At 41.4% G+C, this 21,721-nt stretch overlaps 1 protein-coding gene across 2 annotated transcripts in view; it reads left to right on the top strand.

Moving 5' to 3' along the window:
• Positions 1-21,721, top strand: part of st3gal3b (ST3 beta-galactoside alpha-2,3-sialyltransferase 3b) — a 41,547-nt gene that overhangs the window by 4,350 nt on the left and 15,476 nt on the right. For both annotated transcript variants that reach the window (XM_080503643.1, XM_080503644.1), the window contains exons 3-10: positions 4,172-4,234; positions 4,740-4,781; positions 5,970-6,012; positions 7,979-8,071; positions 11,639-11,733; positions 16,882-16,945; positions 17,038-17,133; positions 18,221-18,407. In XM_080503643.1, coding sequence (XP_080359769.1) covers positions 4,172-4,234; positions 4,740-4,781; positions 5,970-6,012; positions 7,979-8,071; positions 11,639-11,733; positions 16,882-16,945; positions 17,038-17,133; positions 18,221-18,407 — 683 coding nt within the window. The remainder of the gene's footprint in view (positions 1-4,171; positions 4,235-4,739; positions 4,782-5,969; positions 6,013-7,978; positions 8,072-11,638; positions 11,734-16,881; positions 16,946-17,037; positions 17,134-18,220; positions 18,408-21,721) is intronic.

The raw sequence follows: 21,721 nt of genomic DNA, 5'->3' as shown, positions 1-21,721 counted from the left end.
TGTGTGATATAACCTGGTAATTCAAGGTTGCACTTTTGCTGCAGCACAGACGTTTTAAAGAGTTGTTTGAACACCCTGATAACGGGGGAATTACAACAGTCCAGTCTTGTGACAACATGTCATTACATCAGTCTTGGGAAACATGTTATTAGTCTTGGTAACTATATCAAGGGAAACTGAGCATGGCCATTCCCAAGGCAGATTTTATGGACAATAACGCTTTTAACCGATTCACAATATCCGTTTATACACGCCTGGTATGGAATGTGACGTATTAACTGTTCCCATTGTCTGCTTTGTCCCAAGCTTGTGAAAGACACATTGCAATACTTTATCTGACATCTAGAAAATTGTCAGCCCACTACCGTCTTACATACCTATTAAGATATTTCATTGAGGAATGTTGAAGTTGCCGCTTTTATTCTAGTTTCCCAGAAAACATCGCTTCTTCTATGCTTTCCTCGACCTTCAACCTCTTACGTCGTCAAGCATAGTTCTAACCATTGTCAATGAAACTCTGCGAGCTTAGGTATTTGAAATTCTCCGAACTCCTGACCTTCACTGCTCCTCTGTCTTGTAATGTGTAATGTACTGAGGCAGTTACCAGTTGAAACGTGGCCAAAGCAAACTGCACAGTATGTGGATATCAGCATAAATGTTAAAACATTCTGATTGCATCGTTCATTTTTTTTTACAAGTGAATTCTGTAAATTATTTCCTTGTGATATGGTCAAACCTGTTTGTGTGTTGCCTTACCCCTTTGACACTTCATCATCTTGTTGCACTCCCCAGCAGGGAGAGGATCTCCATGTTACTCGACTCTGGTGTTCTGTTACAGTGTGCCATATTTTCTTACAGTGCAGTGTGAGCAGTTCCCACTCTAAATCTTTGATGGAGAATGCTTTCTTGGGGTTGACACATACACACACACACACTCACCTAAAGACACGGTTGTAACGCCACACAGGGAAAGGGACTTTGCTCGCAATGCAAAATATTGGCTTTCTGCTCCACTCCGAGGCCAGATGTTTGGCTTAAAGGGGGGGGGGGGGTCAAAGGAGAAAGAGGGAACATGTGGACAGTCTCTCCTGCCCTCTGTCCTGGTCAGCTAAGCTGTGCTATCTCACTGAGAGGATCAAATTCTGAATAATCTCTCCTTCTCATTCTTAACCTCGACAGCCAAAGACTCTCTGCTCCAGGGACAAATGTCATGCAGAGGCTTATGTGTTTTTTTAAAAGCAGCTCGCGAGTCGTTCTGTATTATTTCCACTTGATAGAAACGGCGTACATGTATGAAAAGAAAAAATGCTGTTCCCACAGAAAACACTTTGATTTGAAGTTGTAGTTTATATATTATATTGATGTTTATATAATCGAGTGTTTTGCGTATTTCCTTAACCAGTAATTCACAAGAGGAGGCTTTTAGTTAAAAGAAGATGCTAAATGTTTAAATATTTAATAGTTGGTTTCAAATCGGTTCACCTTGTTAATGCGTTTGAATTGAAAGTGAGTAAAGTTATGTACATATAAAACCGCTGCAGGTATTTCACATGAATGCCCAATGCTTTTAGTACATGCAAATAATAATAATTGTCAATCTAATATTTTTTTTAACTCTTCATCATTTGTTACACAGACTACGAGATATTGCAATTTCCTGACGTAACACTTTGGGGCGTAGTGAGTCAAGGAATGCTCTGTCAAGGCTTTATCACATCTCCGCGTATGTCATACTGGTTTATGTGTTAAAGCTAAAACGGTTCGAGCGCTAAGGTTTGTCAACAGCCAAGGGCAGCATTTTCTGTGGCTGTTTGTTTTTAGCCCGTCTTTGACCTGGCCATGTGTGCTGCCTTGGAATATTTGTTTTCAGGCCAGTTTATTCAGTCGTTGTCATTCCAGTGTCAGCAGGACTGTATATTTGAAGCTTGTAATGTCTGAGTCATAAAAAAAAAAGGCTTCCTTCACTTGAGCGGTTGACTTTTATATCCCGCTTGCTGTTAACCTTTAAGATGTTCTTAATGTAGATACTTCAGTCGTGTGTCAGTGAGCACGATAAGCACACAAAAAAAGAATCAAGTTATAGTTGTTTTTTTTTCAAAGTTTTTTGAGCTCATCTGGCAGTCTTTAAGTCTGGAAACCACCATCAAAATATTTGCTGTTGTTGTGAAACAGTTCCGCCCTGCCTGCTGTATCGCTGTGTTGAAACCTCAACAGACCTCTGTGTGTGTGTGTGTGTGTGTGTGTACCGATTAAGTGGTGGAACAACTGATGTATTGATGTGTGACTGCAGACATGAGAGGGTGCTCATGCTATTAATCAGCCAGACTTTCTTTTGGCCGTCCTCTCCTGAATGGTTCGAGTGTCAATGTTGGCATTTACAATACGGCTGTTGTCATTGATTCCTCTTCCGCTGCTGCAGAGCAGGGCTGATCTTTCACCTCTTCAACATGCAGTGTTCAACATGTGGTATTTTCTCAAAGGAAACACAAAAGGAAAACCTGTTGAAATAATTGTATTTACTGTGAGTTTAAAAAAACCCATTGAGGGTTACACCGTTTTCCCACCTCTACCATATAGAGATAGCACAACTATTGCAAAATTGTGGCCTAATGTTCACCGTTGAACCTTTTTGCTTACAGCACTCTGGTTTAATAGCATGTTAGCAATGCTTTTAGCCAGTATCTGTTTGCAATATGTCATCATAAATCTTTGTGAATGTTGTAGTTTATAGAATAAATTCTTCGAACTGCGTTTTGAAATAACAGCTTACAACCAGCAGCAGGGTCACTTATAATTGGGGGTTTTTCTTCGCTAGTAACAGGAACACCACCTCAGGGTGTTAAATCACGCTTGAAATTAACGCCTGCGGGGCGAGAAAAGAATGTGCGCCACCAGCCGTGCCGCAAACACTATTTTGCTCTATTTGCAGTAGCCAACAAACCACATTTTTAACCCACTTCAAGCCTGAACTGACTTTAAGAGGAAGCTTAAGTAGCCCATAACGGTGTTAATTTTCATCCCTTCGATGTACAAGGTTGTTGCGCTGTAATTGTGACGTCTCCAGGTTCACTTCCTCCCTGCTGCCATAGGAATGTATGGTTTAAGTGCCGAGGTGAGCAGCTGCTCAAATGGCACAGTCCAAATAACGTTGACCCCGACTTGCTTCACCTCATCATGGATGGGCTTCGTTTCTCTTGGAGCCGTCCTGTTACACAGATACAGTTTCAACTGTAAGCAGGTGTGAGGTTTACTAATTAAGGAACCTGATCTGGTATTTGCCCTCACGTAGAGAAGTTGGTCACAGAATGTCAGTCACTGTAGCTTTTGTCCTATTTCCACCTCGTGAAACTGAATGCGTCACTTACTTATTTACACGACAGCCCCCGCAAATACACTCAAACTGACATATTATTGTGTTATTCTGGTGAAAATTGAACATGTCACAGTACATCTACACACATAAGCTTGACTGAAATTGAAGGTTTTGTCCAGATAACGTGATTCAAGGTTGAATTACTCCTGTATCTTTACAGACTGGAACAGGGCGAGCGGTTCTTGTCAGGCTTGACGAATTATGATATACAAGAAAAGTTCATCTTGACCTCAAACGGAAGAAGCTGGCTGGTCACTGAACATGGCAGAACCTGGTGGCGTTTGTATTTGGACGATTATGGATTGGTAGCAAACTTACTGTTCATCATTGTGGTGGTCTGAGGCGACATGATTTCAACAATAAATATATCTGCCTCCGTGTTGGAATACCAGGACGACTGTGGATTGATGAAACTTTGTTAAAATTGTTAAAAGTATCATAGTTTTAAGTTGCAATAGTTGACCGTCTGTGGTTTTAGTGCAATATTTGGAAAGTCAAATACGATTCCATTAGATTGTGCAAGTCTTTTAGTTTCTGAAGATTCAGCTGTGTTTCTATTGCGGTTTGCTGCTGCTGCTGCTGATTGTGCCACACATTGGAGGGTGACGAATAAAGCTATATTTTTGGTGTCTGTGTCTGCCTCTTGCTTACGTGCATTGTTGTTATGTTCCGCCAGTGTTGCTTTACTGAAGCTCATGTTTTACCCTTCATAGATTTGTGGCGGTTAATAGTTGCCCCACAGCCCTACACTGACCATCTTGACCTCATTTCAGCATGTTAACCCCCTTTTGTTTACAGACAGTGATGCAGGAGAGACAACTGTAGCCCTCACTAAAGGTGCTGAAGTGAAAAGAATTCCAGGTAGAGGCTCTGGGACTCTGCCCATAATGGGTGACTTTTGTGGAGCGGGTGTTCATAGTTTTGGTTGATGCGTGTTTTTTTGTTTTTGTTTTTCTTCCATGGAATAAAACAAAATCTCTGCTAACTCAAGATTGAAAGCTTTCCATATTTACCGTCCTACTGACTTGTCATTTACCCATCATTTTTTTCTTTTTTGTCTGGTTACTGGAAGTGTTTGTGATTATTTGCTCATTAAGTTTTCATGGGTGCCTCTGTTGTAATATTCGCACAATGATGGCTTCTTGAAATTAATTTTCTACTTCATTGGGCTTTCTGTCTTTGAATAAAGATTGATAATTAGAATTCAGCCAACTGGGATTAAAGCCAACTAACCTTATCCTTCCCACTCTCCTCCTCCTTACTCTCTAATACTTGTAATTTGCACTTGGCTTTATTTCCACGTCCGTAACGGTCTTCCACAACAGACTGACCTCGATTGGTGCTAACTGAAGCTTTTGTTTTTCAGAGATGGAAACGGACATCACCGCGGGACGAATAGTAGGCTCAGGTACATCGGCAGCCCCACCAGACAAACCCTTGCCCATCCTTGTTGTCCCTCCTCCATTTGAGAGATGATCGCAGAGCTATTTAAAACCCTGAAGTATTTAAGTTGCTTCATTTGGATGGGGCAACAGGCAGCATACAAAATAAGCCCATCAGCTTTTTTTTGTATATCGCCAAAAGATCAACCAAAAAGAGAACGAGAGAGAGAGAGAAAAACTTTTCATCTGCTCAATCATCATTCGTAACGTTGTACAACACTGCCCTCTGTTGTCATGGCTTGGAAACAAATGGCAGTGCTGGGGGGTTTTTGCTGCATAATACTGTCATACCTTGTAAGATCAACATTTTTCTGGCGGGTACCAACCTGCAGCTTTAATTTCTGCCTTCGGCTGCTTTATGCTTCTGCTCAATGAAAAGTTAATGTACATACACACGCACACACACTCACTCTGAATCATCTTGGCTGCTGAAGCAAAGTTCCCATCCTCTAGGGCAGTGGTTGGATTCTTCCCTAACCAGTTGTCACACATTCCCATTGTCCTTTTCTTTATCTTTTATTCTCCAGCTTCTCTGTGAAGACAAGATCCGCAACTACAGGCGTAAATGCACAATATTCCTACTTTTAACTAATGCTTGTATTAAACCTAGTCTCCTGTCCTGCTAATGTTAATTTGCAGAAAATAGTGACTATAGTATTTTTGAAGAGCCTGTAAGACTTTGTTAAAACTGCAGTAGAAACTCTAAAGGACATACTATTTTTCACAATGAAGTTTTCATTTCACCTTTAAATTTTTCCTCCTCGTTTTCTGTGCTTCTCTGTCTTCTACCTCAGCACTTCACCAGGCACCTATTGGCTGTCCCTCTGATTGTCCATAGGTGGTCTCTAACTTATTTTCTAACTTTATTTTAAATTCAACAGATTGTTTTGGCTGGCTTCTCCTTTAACCTTGCTTTGTGTCACAAAACCTCTTTTTCCTGATGCTTTTAATTTCACATTTTGCCATATTGTTTTCCCTGTGGAAATCATGCAGGTTGTTCACAACTACAGCTGCTGAGCTGATAGTTGAAACATTTGTAGGATGGATAATTGTATACGGTTTCCTCCTAAGATGCCATGCTTTTCATTCATACGCTTTGTGGACGTGTATGTTAACGGGCCGTTTCCACTTCTGCTTTTCTCTTTATTTTCCAGTGTATGATAAGCAGGGCTTCCTTCTGCAGCTCGACACAAAATTGTGAGTACGACTCTCATCTCATGTCAAGAAAACACTTAATGTCATGCACACATGGAGGGATTCTCCATTATGTTCACAGTTTAATACGGTTTTTGTCAGACTCATTTCCTTTGGATATATATTCTACATCTGCTTTCACAAAGTTCAATTCCGTTTATTTATATGGTACCATTTACAACAATGGCCATCTCATGGCAACAGTCTCACATTAGTAATAGGTGACAGCGATGAGGAAAAACTGCAGAAGCAGATGGTGGTTTTTCTTCTGCATAGGTGACAGTTAGGTGATGTCAGGAGAAGAAAAGAACAGCAGATTGAGTGTAAAAACAGTCTATCAGCCAGCAAGCTAACTGCAGACATGGTGGAGGAAGAAAGCACTTCTTGTTCCACGGTCAGTGATCCTGCAGGAAGGTGAAGCGAGTACAAACTTTGTTGTAACATAATGTAAGGGACATGAAATGTTAAATACAAATTTGGTCCGTGGTGACCTAAGCCAGCCCGAACCAGAAGCTTTATCAAATGTGGAAATTTCCCACCTGAGACTGAGTTTGTTCTACCAAAGAGGACCCTAATGGCTGAAAGCGAACTCCTGTTCTACTTTTTGAAATTTTAGAATCCTCCAATGAACTGGTTAGACTGGTTGCTGTTGATCTATGGGAAACGGCCATGTATAAAAATGGTAACGTTTTAATCTAACGTGATATGCTAAAATAAACCACGGCCAAGCAAACATGCATGGTGACAAATGCACCAATACAATCAGTGGACTGAGTAATACGTTTAGAAACGTGTACGAATTGAGATGTGATAAACATTTCCTGTTTATTCCACAGTAACTGTGATTTGACAAGGCGACAGGCTGCTATAAATCATTTACAGAGGGGTTATTGCGTCGAATTCCCCGAATTGGTTTGACATTTTTCTTCTAAATTGGCAGAGTAAGGTCCATTTCGATGCCCCTGCTTTACTTTGCCGTCAGTTGTCATGTTGTCATCACCACCACGGCTTTCACAGTGTGTCTGTCCACATACTGGAGGGACTGTCAGCACATGCTTCTCGGTGGATTTCACATGGGTTCAGGTTATGCAGTAAAGCTTCTTGCCGTATGTCTTCAGTGCCATTAATTACACCATTAGAGCCCAAACATACAATCTTGCAATTCGTTTTAAAGCAAAGTAATTAATTGTGACCTGGGTTATTTATCACTGCTTCCAGGTTGACGGATAGAAAAATGCCTCTAATGCCTCATTTACACGGCAACGAGTGTATCCGCAACACCTTCTTCACTTTTGTCCCGTTTACGTCTGAGTTTTCATTACAAAATCAAGCAACGGCGTCCTCCAGTGGCCCGGCATACTAACTACGTTGTTGTCAGTGTGGCGACCGCTGCAGTGTCAATGTGCTCCTTTTTTATTTTTTTCACGGAGTTGGCGTTACCACGTGAAACGTTGTTGTGTAGACGGGGCCTACATCATCTGCCAGTGTGAGGCCAGCGAAGACCAAGTGACAAGCGCATGCATGAGAGTACTGGAATGTATATTATCATAGAAGAGCTTTAAGTTCTATGTAGACAGGCCCAAGGTAAGCTGCCTCTCCTACCAACTAAGAGTCAGGACCTCACATAGTGTGAAGACCTGGCCCCTTCTCACCCTTCTCCGTGTTTATTTGAAGTAGAATCGATGCATACGTGAGATTATTAATGACTGTGGTAGTAATTGGAGGCTCTAGCTTTAGCTCTGCCAGAGTGATTATTTTAACAAGGCCTCTCTGCTTTGTTTTGCCGCTCATAGGTGATATGCTGACTTATTGCTGGGTTCTGCAACTTCTTAAGTAATTTGCAGTCAATATGTCTCAGGAAGATTGTTTGACAATCTTGGGTTTTTAATGCTTTGAATTTGTCACTGTGTTAGAGAATCACTTCTCACAACGCGTCTGACGGATGTGTTCCTCTTAATTGAATGTGCAGACCACTGGAGTTGGTGTACAAGTATGGAAACCTCAGCGAAGGAGTGTGCAAGCCAGGATATGCAGCAGCCAAGATGACCACCATCTATCCTAGGTAAGAAACACCGTTTTGTCAAAACGAAGTCTCACATGCGTTCATGTCGCTGTGTGAGGATATATTGAATATGTTGACTGAAACTCTCCACTGACTGAACTCTCTGCCTTAAACCCCAAACGCACACCTCCCCACCCCCTCCAATGATGCACCTTATGTTTTAGTTTTCCACTTTGGCTTCTTTGCACCTTAATCTGCGCCACAATTGACTTGCGCTCATCACTGCCGTGTGTTCATGTTTGCTTGTCAGAAAAATCGATTCAAGCGGTTGGATTTCTAAGAGCTTCGATTCAATTAGCAACACTGATGTACACATCAGAAACTTCCCAAACAAATGAATTCAATTGCGTGTCAGTGGTTAAAAGCGGTGCTGCTCAAGCATACCAGGATGCATGATGTCACCCGTCGAGCCAACTGAACTGTGCCTCGAGGGTTTTGAGGGTGAAACAGAAAAACCTACATTCCGATCCAGTCTTCCCCAGCCTCAGTCATGTTTCTGTCATCTTCTCTGTCACAAAAACTTTACTGTGTCCCTGTGATCCCCAGGCCGCACACAAGCGCCTCTGTCATCCTGTCATATCACAGAGCCTCAGAGGCTTTCTCTGTGAACCACACCAACAGCTTCCTGTTTGACTCACTGGGAGCTTCCTGTTGCTCAACCCACGCCATCCTCCGTGGTTCTCTTCATGTCATTTGCTCATTTGATAATCCTTTGGTCTTCTATTTGCTGCCCATCTCTGCTTGATCTATGAGGCATTGTCCTATTAGCGTTCTTGAAGCTCAGCAAAAGCAATTTTCTGCATTGCTGAACAATGGCTAGTGGCACTACATTGAGCTCTTGACCTCGTTCTGAACAATTTTTCCGACTGTATTTTCTAAGATGAGACATTGAGCTTGTTTTCTTTATTGCCTGAAACTGCACAGTAACAAAAGGCCGAGCGCTGTAATCAAATATATTTAAAATTTGATTAATTGCATAATTTTACGGTTATTTTGTGGCAGATTACGTATGCTCCTTAAGAATACCTGCGCACAGCTCCAAGCAACACTCTTGGCCCCACTGCTCTAAAGTGCAGTGTGCTCAAATAGCTGGGAGCAGCACTTTTGTGGAGCTGCCCTCCACCTATAGGAGAGGGTGGCGTTAACAACGTCCTCCCTCATAATGACTTCCTCTAATCAGCCGCACGTGTCGGATCAAAGTTCTGTACAACACAAAACACCCCTGGGAGCACACTGATTACTACCACCTTTAATCCACTCACACCGGGTCAATGAGCACAATTAATACTGCATGTAGTAGATCTTTTTGTATATTTGTATACACAAGTGTGAACGTATGGTTAAACATACAGTTGTGTATGCTGATGGTGATTGATTGTGTTCTGTATGGAAGGCAGACAACCAGTTGATTTCTTTTTTTTGTGTGTTTGTTTGTTTGTTTTTGCCTGATTTCTTTGCTGCCTGCTGTTTATGTTAAACAGTGAAAGAATGAACAGCTGAGATATTGTTGGTAACATTTTATCCTAAATAGGTGTATCCTGCAGTTCAGCTCTTGGAGAAAGGCTACTTAACCTCGATCACCTCCCCTTCTAATCATCTCCTGCCTTCTTGTTTGTCTTCTGTGAAGCCCATTGCCCTGCAGAATCCACTTTATTTTCGACCACTCCCCTCCCCTCCGTCTTACCCAAAACTGTTTGCATTGGAGCCCTAAATCAAGTGTTGGCAGTGAACTTGAAGTGGCTTGGTTATGAAAATATTGCCAGTGAAAGATGGACCCAGCAAAGGAAATGAGGACAATGCATCCCTGCCTGCTGGATGTTGCAGGGAGCCCTGACTTTTATTTAACAACAAGCAGCCTCGCTGTCTCTCTGCTTTGTCAGGATGTCAGTGACTGACTGTCGGTCAAGGCTCAGTGACTTGTAATGGTCCCGTGTTATTTATAGTGCCTCATGGCCCCGCCAGTCTGTAGTTTAATGAATTCCCATTTGTTTTGGCAGGACAGAAGTCTTTGTGTGTGGGCGCGTGCGTGTGTGCGTGCCTGTCAGGTATCGTGAGGAGGAGCGAAAAGTCATACATACCATCTTGGGCTAAGTCTCCCTCTATTCTAATGCTTTTAAAGCTTGGGGAAAATAAGGGCATCAGAGACTGATTATGGTCCTTCGAAAAAAAAAAAAGAAGATTGAACCTCACCGGAAGATCTCTCAACAATGTCAGCCATGTTTGGTCATTGTGGCTTATAGAGCCACATATTTCCTGTGAACACATGGTGGTGTTACGGTTACAAGCTTCCCGGGATTCCTGCCGAGAAACGGGGGGGAAGGCAGCCATGCTCCTGATTTCCCAGTTTAAAATGCCTTTGCTAGTTAGCGGTGGTCTGTTGGCTGTGTTCACTGTAATTTATGTCCGCTTGAGAAAGAAGAACGTGTGCGTGTGTTTAACACAACACCAATCATCAGCCCCTCAGGAGGATGCAACAGTTCTGTTGTTGGTGGTCTGGTTCTGGCTCGAAGAACAGTTCAGCAGTCAATGTAATGTAATCTTTGCACGTCTTTGATCATAAATAAAACAACGCACGCCAGCTTAATAGATCTCTTCAGGTCTTTTCTTTGGGATTTGTTCTGATTATTATTCACGTCGGACATGAGAATGTTCACAATGTCTCGTACAAGCGTGTCCATAGAGTTTCATGCATGTAAACATAAAAAAAAAAAAAAAAAGAGTATCTATCTTGTCTCTCGCATCCCTCTCGCTTGACGGCAGGTCATAAAAACACACATCTATCCTGCAGCCAGACTTGCAGTAGTGGCACATAGCCCAGCATTCGGGTCACAAGCATGACTTAGAGGAAATGGAGTCTTTTGATTTTTGGAGCTGCTATTAATCAAAGAAAGACACACTTACTTATATAGACACACAGGATAAGCAAGAGATCCTACTGGAAGTAGCAGTTCACGGGGAATTGAACACATTGGTTAAAGGCATTTTCTTACAACGTCAAACCCTCGTTCAAATTGGACTGGAGTAGTTTGAACATGTAGAAACCCAGGAACAGCCTCCTCTACATTCTCATTGGTAAAAACAATCTTATTAAAGCTCATTTGATGTTTTTTGGCATACGCTTATCATCTCAACAGGTTCTTCACCGCCGTCTGTCAGTTGTAATTCAGGCCTGGGAGGAAAGTTGTGTTGATGGATTGGCGGTGGAGGTGCCTCCAGCCTCTGGTTGTCTGTTCCCTGCACCGTGTTTGACTGCTCTGCCAAAGTGTGTACACGCATCTCTTGTTTTGGGGGGGGGGGGACTTTGACTGGGTGCCTGAGGGGGAAACGTTATTCATTTAAGTGGACCGTGGAACAATTCAAATCAATGATCACCTGTTTACGACGTAAAATGTTCCAAGAGCAATAATATTACTCGACCAGGTGGAGCAGGGAGAGTGTGACGCTGCTGAGGTTTGAGAAGAATGTCAAAGAAGAACAATTCTTCACATAAATAGATTTCACAGCAGTCGCTGCTTCTGTAAATTTTACTCCCTTATTCATTTTTCTTGTGGTTTTTTTTCTTTTCAGGTTCATGAAACCAGCGCCTATGTTTCTTGATCGGAACTTCAAACATCTCGGGAAAGTCAGCAATTACTTACCTCCATTTGGTTTCAAAACGCAAGGTAAGCATCCTCCAAAATGTGTCTTTTCTAGCACCACTTCATCGTCGTAGTGTTTAACTTTTAAGTTGTAATTATTTGCAGGATTAGCTAAAATGTTTTCTTGGGCAAATTTAGTTGGCCACCAATTAAAAGTCGGAAATAAATCTAACTTCTTAGGCTACTATTTCTGTTGAGTGAAGACTTTGTTCACACAAATGATCTTGGTGTGAAATATTTGGCCATTTGTTGACAGAATAATTTAATTGTTGCTGCCATCAGGCTCTGTTGTGAGGATTGTACAGCCCTGATGACGGCTCAACACCACACACTGTTCCCTCATAAGTAAATTATGGATGTTGTACCTGTCGGCGTGTGTGTGTCAATTCTGAAATTGTTCTGCAGCAAGAGCCAATAACCAAAAGAAAAGCGAGCGCACATGTTAACAATGACTGGCTGCTACCTCTTTTCAGAGGTATGGGCGGATGCAGAGCTTTGTGTGTTGTGTCAATGGGATCTTGACGTGTCCCTCTTGTCTAACAATAATCGTAAAAAGAAGTCGGCTGAAATGCGATATGACCTTTTAGACTTGCCTGCAGTGTGGCAGGTTCTTCGCGGCTACATGATACAAGCGGCTGGTGTCAATACAAAGCCACAAAGCTCGCATGTTTCATGATTAACTGGTTTGCCTCCATTACACTTCGGCCCACAGATGGCTCCTCACACTTGCAGGTCAGTGCACCAGTGACGTGTGACCAGGCAGCAAAATATCAGACTTTTGACAGCCTGATATTCACAACAAAAGAATCAAATCTCTGGAGCCATTTCTCAAAATGTAGAAAAGCTGTTTTTAGCAGAATGCAGCTGCAGTTGCAGCCAAATTTTAATTCTCAGCAAATAATAATGCACAGAGGGAGTGATTGTAGTCGTCACAAAGAAATTATCAGACTTTTTTTTGTTGTTGTTTAGTTTTTTAAGCATTTTATTTTGTATTATACATGTCTGGTTGTTCGATGACTTCGGTGTCAATTCCAAGTAAGATGAAGTCACTAGTTGGGAAAACATCTTGAGCCCTCATCCCGATGAGTGTCCTTTTTCACGTGTGACTTGGGAAGATCTTGACCTGTCGAGCACAATTGAAGCAATATCATAAATATGTAACCGTGTTCTCCTTTGTCCGCACATACTCTTGAAAGTTGCAGATCTTCATAAAAAATGTTTTCAGAACACATTACTCATTACCGCTAGCAGGTCATGGGTTAATACGGCTTACAAGAACCTCTGTGGAATAATGTTTTTAATGTTCATATGATAAATATAGATAGTATAAACATCTTTGTAGGTTGAACTCTTATCGTTGGAGGCGCGAACATGATGTCTGCCAACACTTTTAACTGTACTGTGTCCAAACGCACTGCTTGTACTCGTTGTCTGATCTTAACACACTCCAGCACTTCAGATACCCCAACGTGTACACACTACCATGGGAACTGAAGAGATAACGGCAATCTGGCTTCATTGACATGCTCTGTCACATATTTTCCAATACTTATGAGCAGAAGGCACAGTGAATGTTACCTTTGTGCTTTGGCAAGGTCTCCGCTGTCACTTTAACACACACCCACACAGACACACACACACACGTTCGGTCAGAGCGACTATCAAACGAGCACTCCCTGTGTGAGTGTTACACCTGGTTTCTGTTTTCTCTACAGACTGTGATGGCTGTGGGGTTCCCTTTTAGTGGTACTCATGTGGAGAGATGATACGTGTGGATCTTGAATAGAAAGCCACAAAGGATTCCAAATTGGGAACACTGAGTGATGGTGGTGGAAGTTTTATTTTTACTTCTCACTTTGGCAAGACGTATCTTTAGCACATATCAGCGTGACGTGAGAACAGTTGAGCAATGGTGATGTTGTTTTGAAGACTAGATCAAAACATGGACTGCATTTGACATGCTGAAGGGTTGAAGCCACGGCTTTTAATGTGATACTGGAAGTAATGGCATTTGGCTGACCAGTGTTGCAGTTATTCAGTCTTTCATTCAATGTCAGACATCTGCATTTCTCTTTCTACGAGGCTCCAGTCTTCAGCCAAAGGGTTTGTTGTTTTAATAAGTGTTTTTAGTAGTGATTCTATCTCCTTTAATGTAAAAAAAGATTATGTATTGAATTATTTTTGTTTATATTTAGGGTCCGAGCAATGACTGTGCATAGGGATTGTTACGTATTGTAATCCAAATATTCTGGAAGTTCATGCAATCAAAGTTCTTAAGAACTGTGAAAGTGAAATCTGTGCCGAATCCAATTGTACTGGTTTGTTAAGATATTTCATAGAAATAAAGTGCATGAACAAGTTTTAAGCCTTGCCTGCATTTTTAGAACGAAACAGAACCACGTCGATCTTGAATTGAAAAAAAAAACAGCACAGACAGATTGCTTATACTATTGCAGTCATTTTATTTTATTGTCGATTTCAAGTCCCAGGGTGTGGAGAATCCCTTCATAAAATCTTAAAAGCAGACATTTTTGCATATATTTTACAGGCCTACAGAAACAAACCCTTTGTGTCACAGCTCGGTGTAGTCCTTTAACTTCCTGAAGGTTTTACCTTCAACAAAGTTGCAGCCAAAACCATTTTTCCAGACATCATAAACGGTTTAAATTGATGAGATGATGAGCGGTGTAATTTTATTAGCACATGTGATATCGGTGTCTCTGGTAAAGGATATCAAATTGGCCTGAGTGTGGCAAGCACCGCTAACTTCTTGCAGTTTATTATCCAAAACTTTGAGTTAAATGTGATTTTGATCTGCAACAGCTGCATGATTTTCCTTTCTGAAACAGCCTACATTCTACTTGTTCTCATTTTCTAGATGGAAGTACTGCCAATTTGTTTTGGGTTTATCAAAGGCCATCTCTCCAGCTTTCCACCGTTCAGTTTTAAATCTCCAGTTTCCTCCAGTCCCGTCATAGGTCGGGATGTGGGCGTCTTGTGTCTCCGTAGCGCTGACTAGTGGTGGGCAGTTGCATCACACCTCAGCTATCTTGTACATGAATAAAACACAAATTGATTTAACACAATAGTATTTGAGGGGCAGCTGTTAAATATTTGAAATCAGTTATATTTAGCATTTTAATTATTACAGGCCTGATGTAGTTTTACGTTCAACTTGGCGACAGAGATCTTAATTCTCTTGTGAATGCAGTTTGACGTTATCAGAGCAGTAATAAGCATCTGTGCTCTATAGCATATTGCAGGGTTTCACAACTTGATGAGTGGTAGCAGTCTACCACCAGGTGCTGTTTTCATTCCTCGCGTGCCCACCTAATAAACTGCTCTGTAATTTTAGACATAGTTCAGAGGAAACATGACTCAGCCAGGAAGAAATGATGAAACAATGCCAAGCATTTCATCATATCGATGTCGAGCAGTTTTTCCAAATCTAAATATGTTTGAGACATTCGTCATCATCATACTGTCAGTAGTTTATTGTAAATTGTTAGCGAATTGTTTATTAATCATTGTGTCTCATCATGTAAAGTCAAAAGCCCACTTAAGTGCAGGTCCAAGGAATACCATTCTCTCACTGTAAGAGGCTTGTTATTGTTTAGGCTACACTCTTCCCAACAGTGACCCTTTTGTTGATGTATCATCAAATGCTTCTGCTGTTCCCGTGTTCCCAGTAAAGATTTTTGTCATTTCAAGAGTTCCTTGGGGACTAATGTCTGAACCTACAATCATTCGTCATTGGCTCTGCCACGAGACATAGTTTGCTGAAATGTTTATCTCCGGTACTTATAACAATTAGCTTCCATGTCATCCTGAAGAAGAAAGCGCTGCCCATTGTGATTTTTCACTTTTCACTCGGTCGGAGCCAGGTGTGGTCCTCTGTGTTTATGCTGCTCGGGGTGATGCTTGACGCCAGACATCGACACCACATCCAAACAATGGGTGGCGGCTTTACTCGCCTCTCCTCAGCAGTTTAATCATTAGGATCGTTAGCCAGTGTGAATGGCCTATAATACGTCTTACAGACTGCTTTGAGGCCCCAGTCTAAGCTCTTTCCTTCTCACAATCTCTTCACTCTCACTTTTGCTGTTTCTTTTGGCCCTTCTTTGCAGACAATGAACCGTATGTGGTTATGCTGATGTAGAGGGCCATGAGAATGTGTGTCATTTTGAACAGTGTGCAGCAGGTTGACTGTCGGATACGGTGGTAATGAAGGAAATACACTTGGAACCTTGCAACCTTTTATATACGGTTGCATCATTAGAAAGAATGTAACATGGTTCAAATGTAGTCGCAAATGTAATCAAAGCTGGGTTATTATCGAAGATAAATGATTAACGGCCTGAAGGTGGTCACTGAGGAAACCAATGTGGAACATCGAAGGCTGGACATATGACTCCTGCAGAATGCACCGTAGAACATGGCAGGAATGCACACTGTGGGTAAACATTGCAGTGTTTCACCTTGCGATCAGAAGGGCGCTAACCACGCAAAGCGAGGAGCTCAACATTGCCCACTTAACCAGGAGAATGTGCTTGTTTGAAAACAGCATTCCATTCTGAGTGCTTTTATGGGAGCTCTCCATACACACGCATACCATCCTGTACTCTGTAGGTCTGTTTCTCCCAGATTCATTCCTCTCCGGTGTACAACAGCTTTTTTCCCTCCGTGGTCCCATCACGGCTATTTTTGGAGTTTGATTGGTTGCTCCTTCCTTATCTGCAACCGAATAAACGGAGAAAGGCGATCTCTCTCCTCCTATCTTAAGACCACCAAGATTGCCACATCTCCAGTGATATGCTGAGATTCTTCACAGCCTGTTCATCTGTCAAAGTAGCAACTTTGTGTAGGTTTCTGAATTTTGTAATCGCCGAATAAAATCATTGGTGTGCTATTACACGGTTATGTCGTCCAGTTAGAGTGGAAAGCACGAGCTCACGGATCCTGATAACAAAGGGATATCTTTTGAGTGGGAAGTGATGGGGAAAGTGTTTTGGTTTAAAGAACTGCACCCGAGTAGATTAATCATCGTGGTGAATATGCTGCTACTGTATGAATATATGCAGCTCAGCAATACAAGTGATGATTAAAGGTTAATAACCTTGTCCTTTTTCTTTTTTTGTCTTCATGTGATCATTTGTTCCTTTTCATCTGCAGAGAGAATAATTGACAGCATTTTAACTACCACAAAGTATTACGGGCTTGGAGAGAAGCTCGACAGGTACCCCCACCACCCACTCACATTCAAAAGGAAGTCCTCCACTGTGTCTGCCAGTTCTCAGTTGCAATAACTTTTGGTCTTCCACCTCTCAGTCTCAGCTGCAAAAGATGCATCATTGTGGGAAATGGTGGAATCTTGTCCAACAAGTCTCTGGGCTCCCGTATAGACGACTACGATGTCGTCGTGAGGTAAGCTCCTTCGTGATATAAAATGCTTTGCAGAAGCAGTTTGTCCCAAAGAAATATTTAGGATAAGATATGTCATATCAAAGACTGATTACTGTTGTCTGGGATAATTACTGTTTGGGGGGGGTGTAAATGATACCTGTACCAAATGCATAAAAAGGAGCCTTTCTTCCGTTACTGATTATATTATGAGAAAACGATTATGTGAACAAGCCTTTGCACGCCATTTAGTCAGTACTTTGCAATGCACCCGTTTGCACGCCGATGCAGACATTTGAACCCACTTGTCCTCCACATTACCTCCAGCTCTGAGATGTTTCTTTTCTGTCTTGCGCAGACATTCACGCCATCCCTACAGATTTCTATTGACCTCCATATAATAGAAATATCAGTGAATGCCACTCAATGTTTTGGATCCTCGTCATGTAATAAAAACCAGCGTTTCTTTTGTTTCACTCCGACTCGCCGTAGGCCTGTTGCATACCGATTTTGACGTTTCACTATGGAAACTTCTCCAAATCAAGATGCTTTCACTCCCGTGTGTCCAGTGTGCAAGGTGTTCTTTTCATCAGCTGTCACGCTTGTTGCTCTCCAGACATGCCTTTTTACCAAAACAAAAAGCTCATGATCACTTCATCTGTCTGCTGCTCCCGTTTCCAGAGTGGCTCTCACTTAACTGCATGTTGCTTTGCACACTTCATATGTTGACATTTGTGATGAGGTCACACGTAAGTTTACCTTGGGATGGTTTTCGCATTTGGTTGACATATTCACTCCTATAGGCACCCATTAACCTCAACCATATGCTTTTGGACTGTGAGAAATTGAGTGCCCTCCACATGTATATAGAACATACAAACTCCACTACACCGTCATTTGAAGAAGGCTTGTATTTTACAATTTAATTATCTGTGGGGTTCCAGTTGTTTCTTTTTAACTTTCAACCGAAGGTTTTCTACTGGACCTTTTTTTGCAGACAATTCGAGTTTGTGAAGTTTGAATGACAAACATTGCCAGGTACTTGATGTTTGCCTTACAGGCCATTGTCAGACCCAGACTCTCCTCAATAACGTCTCCTGTTTGCTGACAGGTTGAACGAAGCCCCGGTAAGTGGCTATAGCAAGGACGTAGGGACCAAGACCACTTTGAGGATCACCTATCCAGAGGGAGCCATCCAGAAGCCCGAAAACTATGAAAAGGACTCGCTCTTCGTTTTTTCGGCTTTCAAAGCCCTCGACTTCAAGTGGCTCAGACAGATGGTCTTCAAAGAGAAACTGGTAAGGGCACGCTTATCGCTCCATCGGGCAAGCGGCCATATTTATCATTTCATCATGTCTTCACATTACTGCCAAACTAAGGTTGTTCCTTAGCCTGCATAACTTCTGTAATGTAAAACAAGTTTTCCTTTACTCCTAACTGACTAACTTTTTTCCCTAACTTTAAAACGTTTGTGAAATGGTGAACAACTTGCCACAAAAGCTGCATTTCAGTATGCACAGGTTAAGTTATCAATAAAGAAATCAATGTTAAAATGAGCAATTAAAAGAAAATGCAGACATCCAGGAATAACGCAGGAGCCGCTGCTCATAAATCCAGACAAATCAAAGTGTGTTAAATGAGTCCCAACTGAACTCAGCCATTAGCAGAACACATTTCAGCTGGAGACTCACTCACATGTTTCTCATTCATTTCATTTCATTCATTTTTCTTCCACGCAGACTTTATCCAGCTCCCGACTGCCGACAATTTAAATCTTTTTTTGTCTAAACATGTACGAGTAGCTGAGTAATGTGAGCCTTTTTTTAGCATGACATAACTGCCCAACACCTCTGACATTCTGAACATTCCTATTTGTGGAAACATCGGTGAGGTTGAAAGCATAATTTTACTTTACACTTTGGTGCACAAGTTTCTTTTGCCAAGTCTTTGTTTGTTTGCTTGCAGTTTCTTCTGCCATTGTTTGTTTGCCACAAATTATGACCTGGCCTCATTGTCATTGCCGTCGGACTGAATGAGACAATTTCCTCAACGGTATCTTTTAAAGCAGCACAGACGACAGTGGTAATGAAGGTACAGGGGATGTTAAAAAAATATCTGTCAAAGAATTGCTCTTATAAGCATGCTCACTCACTTCTTGATGTACACTTTCTTTTATCAAAGATGTATTTTGGAATCCACTCACAGCTCCAGAACAAAAAGCTTCCAATGGAATTGAAATAAATGAATATATTTTGTAAGCTGCAATATTTCAGATGGAAAGGTCATGTCAGAGTATGGGCCTCCATTCTTTAGAGGCATGGGTAATGTGTGGCACAAACATGGAAAATACCTGCAGTAAAATATTTAGAATCAAAACTGTTTGAGCAGCAATGTGAAAAATGATCATTGCAAGGTCTGAGTATATTGGTGCCAGCTCGTTCCTTGGGTAGACGTGATGGATTCACCACTCTCCAGTGTCGTCGCTGAGATTATACAGCGAAGAGAAATGCAGGGATTTTACCAGAGCCAGCACATTTTCCGATGTCCTTGACACAGTTGGCCTACCTTAGGAAAACAGCAGCTCATTTGAGGAAACTTGCAAAAACACATCTTGATTTATTTGATTTGAAATGTTTAATTTGGACACATATGAACAACAACACGCTAAAATAAAATAAAACACAAACGTAACATAAAAAAGCAAAGAAAGCACAAAAAGCCATTAGATAACTAAATAAATAGTGACCCAACATATCCAAAAAGCAGTAGGAAGAATCGAAGCTTATTCATTCCTATCCCTTCTTCACGTCAACCAACACTCATTCATATCCCTGTAGTTTTTTATTTACATATTTACCAACAAAATCTATATATTCATATTTTCAAGAAATAACAGTAAATATATCAACTATATGACCTGAATCCATATTGACTGTAAAAGTATTTTGTGTTTGTCTAAGAATTGATCTAATCTGTGAATGAATAGCTTTTCTAAAAATGTGGAGAACTATGGAAGCAGAGAAACTGGTCTGTAATTGGTCAAGTGGGTGTACGCATTCTGTAATCCTTTCAACATCCAGGCTGGATCCATATTTTCATTGTTGTCTGCTATATTGTTTGCTTGAAGTTTTTTTTTTAGCATATAATGATGTGAATATTTTGAGGCAAGTATTGTATGCATTGTTTATATCCTTTTCTTTGTAAACAGTTCCTCAATCTAGTGCCATTAAGTTATATTTTTAATACTTTATGGTTTCCTCTGTCTTCCCTTGTCTGTTCCTCTCTTTTACTTTAGGGTTATTTTTTAACTTTAGTTGCTGTCATACACTGTAAACACTGGCAGGTGATCTCTGATGTTGTTGATTCATAATCCACCCGCTGCGTCGTTTCAATGTCATTGGTTTAGTCTGTTTCGTCCGGCTGGATTCCGTCCCACTTCTGTTTTCCGCGGCTCGGCTTCACACCCAGAAGACGCAGCGCCTGCTGCATCGGCGTCTGCTCGCCCACACCCGTGACATGTCGCATTGCTCCATGCCATGGGCCGTATCCACTGTTGTGAGGTCTGATTTGAAGAATGGAAATCTAAATTTGTTATGTGATTATAGATGGTCAGAGAAAAATTCCCTTCATTTGTGGGGGGAAAAAAAGTTGCTTATATTTCGCATCACGTACAAAGGTATTGATCCAGAAGCATAAAAAAATCTTGAGAAACCGTATGTGAGTGAACATGTTTTAGGTCTTGCCTGCATTATTATAATAAATCAGAACCATGTCTATCTTGAATAATAAAAGCAGTACAGACTGCTCACTTATACCATTTTAGCAATTTTTCATTTTATTGTCGATTTCAATGCGTTGGCTGCTTCTGTTTTATCGGGGAAAAGCAAGACTGGAGAGATTTGCTTCGCTTTCCCACACAGCTGTGTGACATTCAAGGACCAGCTGCCAGCTGGAATTTTTACAAGGTGACATTTGTCAAAGTAGTGAGTCGTGAGTGAGAAAGTAGGGATTAAAAAAACAAAAGGAAAACGGCTATACAGACATAGAGGGGGGATGGAAAGGGCAAAGAATGGCAAGCTGTAACTAAGTAATGGTGTGAATGTGGATTAAAGTACAAGAGGAAGCGATAGATGGAATGGATAAAGTGAAATGGGGTAAAGGGATAATAGCTGGGGAAAAGAAAATGAGCAGTGGAAGGTAAAAGTAAAGTAAAATGGAAGAAAATGGCTTTGCTTGGCTGGCTGATGGCCCCTTCAGCCTTTGATAGGGCCCAGATTTTTCTGGTGTGTCGGAGGGAGAGGACAGTGGAAATGGCTGCCTAGGATAATTGATCTGGCCCCTGGCGTCCAACTTGGCTCGCTTTGATCTGCTGAAGAAGGAAGAATGTTTCTCATGGGTTAATAATCAGTGAACACACACACACACACACACACACACACCCATACACACAAAAAAATCATCAGGGTCTTCTGGTCTGAGCCTTGATGATAATACGGATCAGGAGAATAGACAGATGTGCAAAGACCCTCGTTTGACCTCTGCATAGGTACAATACATGTGCAGAATCTGATTTATTGTCATATAAATATCATTTTAGCTGTCTTTACTACTT

Source organism: Blennius ocellaris, assembly GCF_963422515.1.
Source record: "Blennius ocellaris genome assembly, chromosome: 10".
Taxonomy (NCBI): domain Eukaryota; kingdom Metazoa; phylum Chordata; class Actinopteri; order Blenniiformes; family Blenniidae; genus Blennius; species Blennius ocellaris.
The sequence above is the reverse complement of the archived record's forward strand: the minus strand, read 5'-3'. Positions and strand labels throughout refer to the sequence as shown.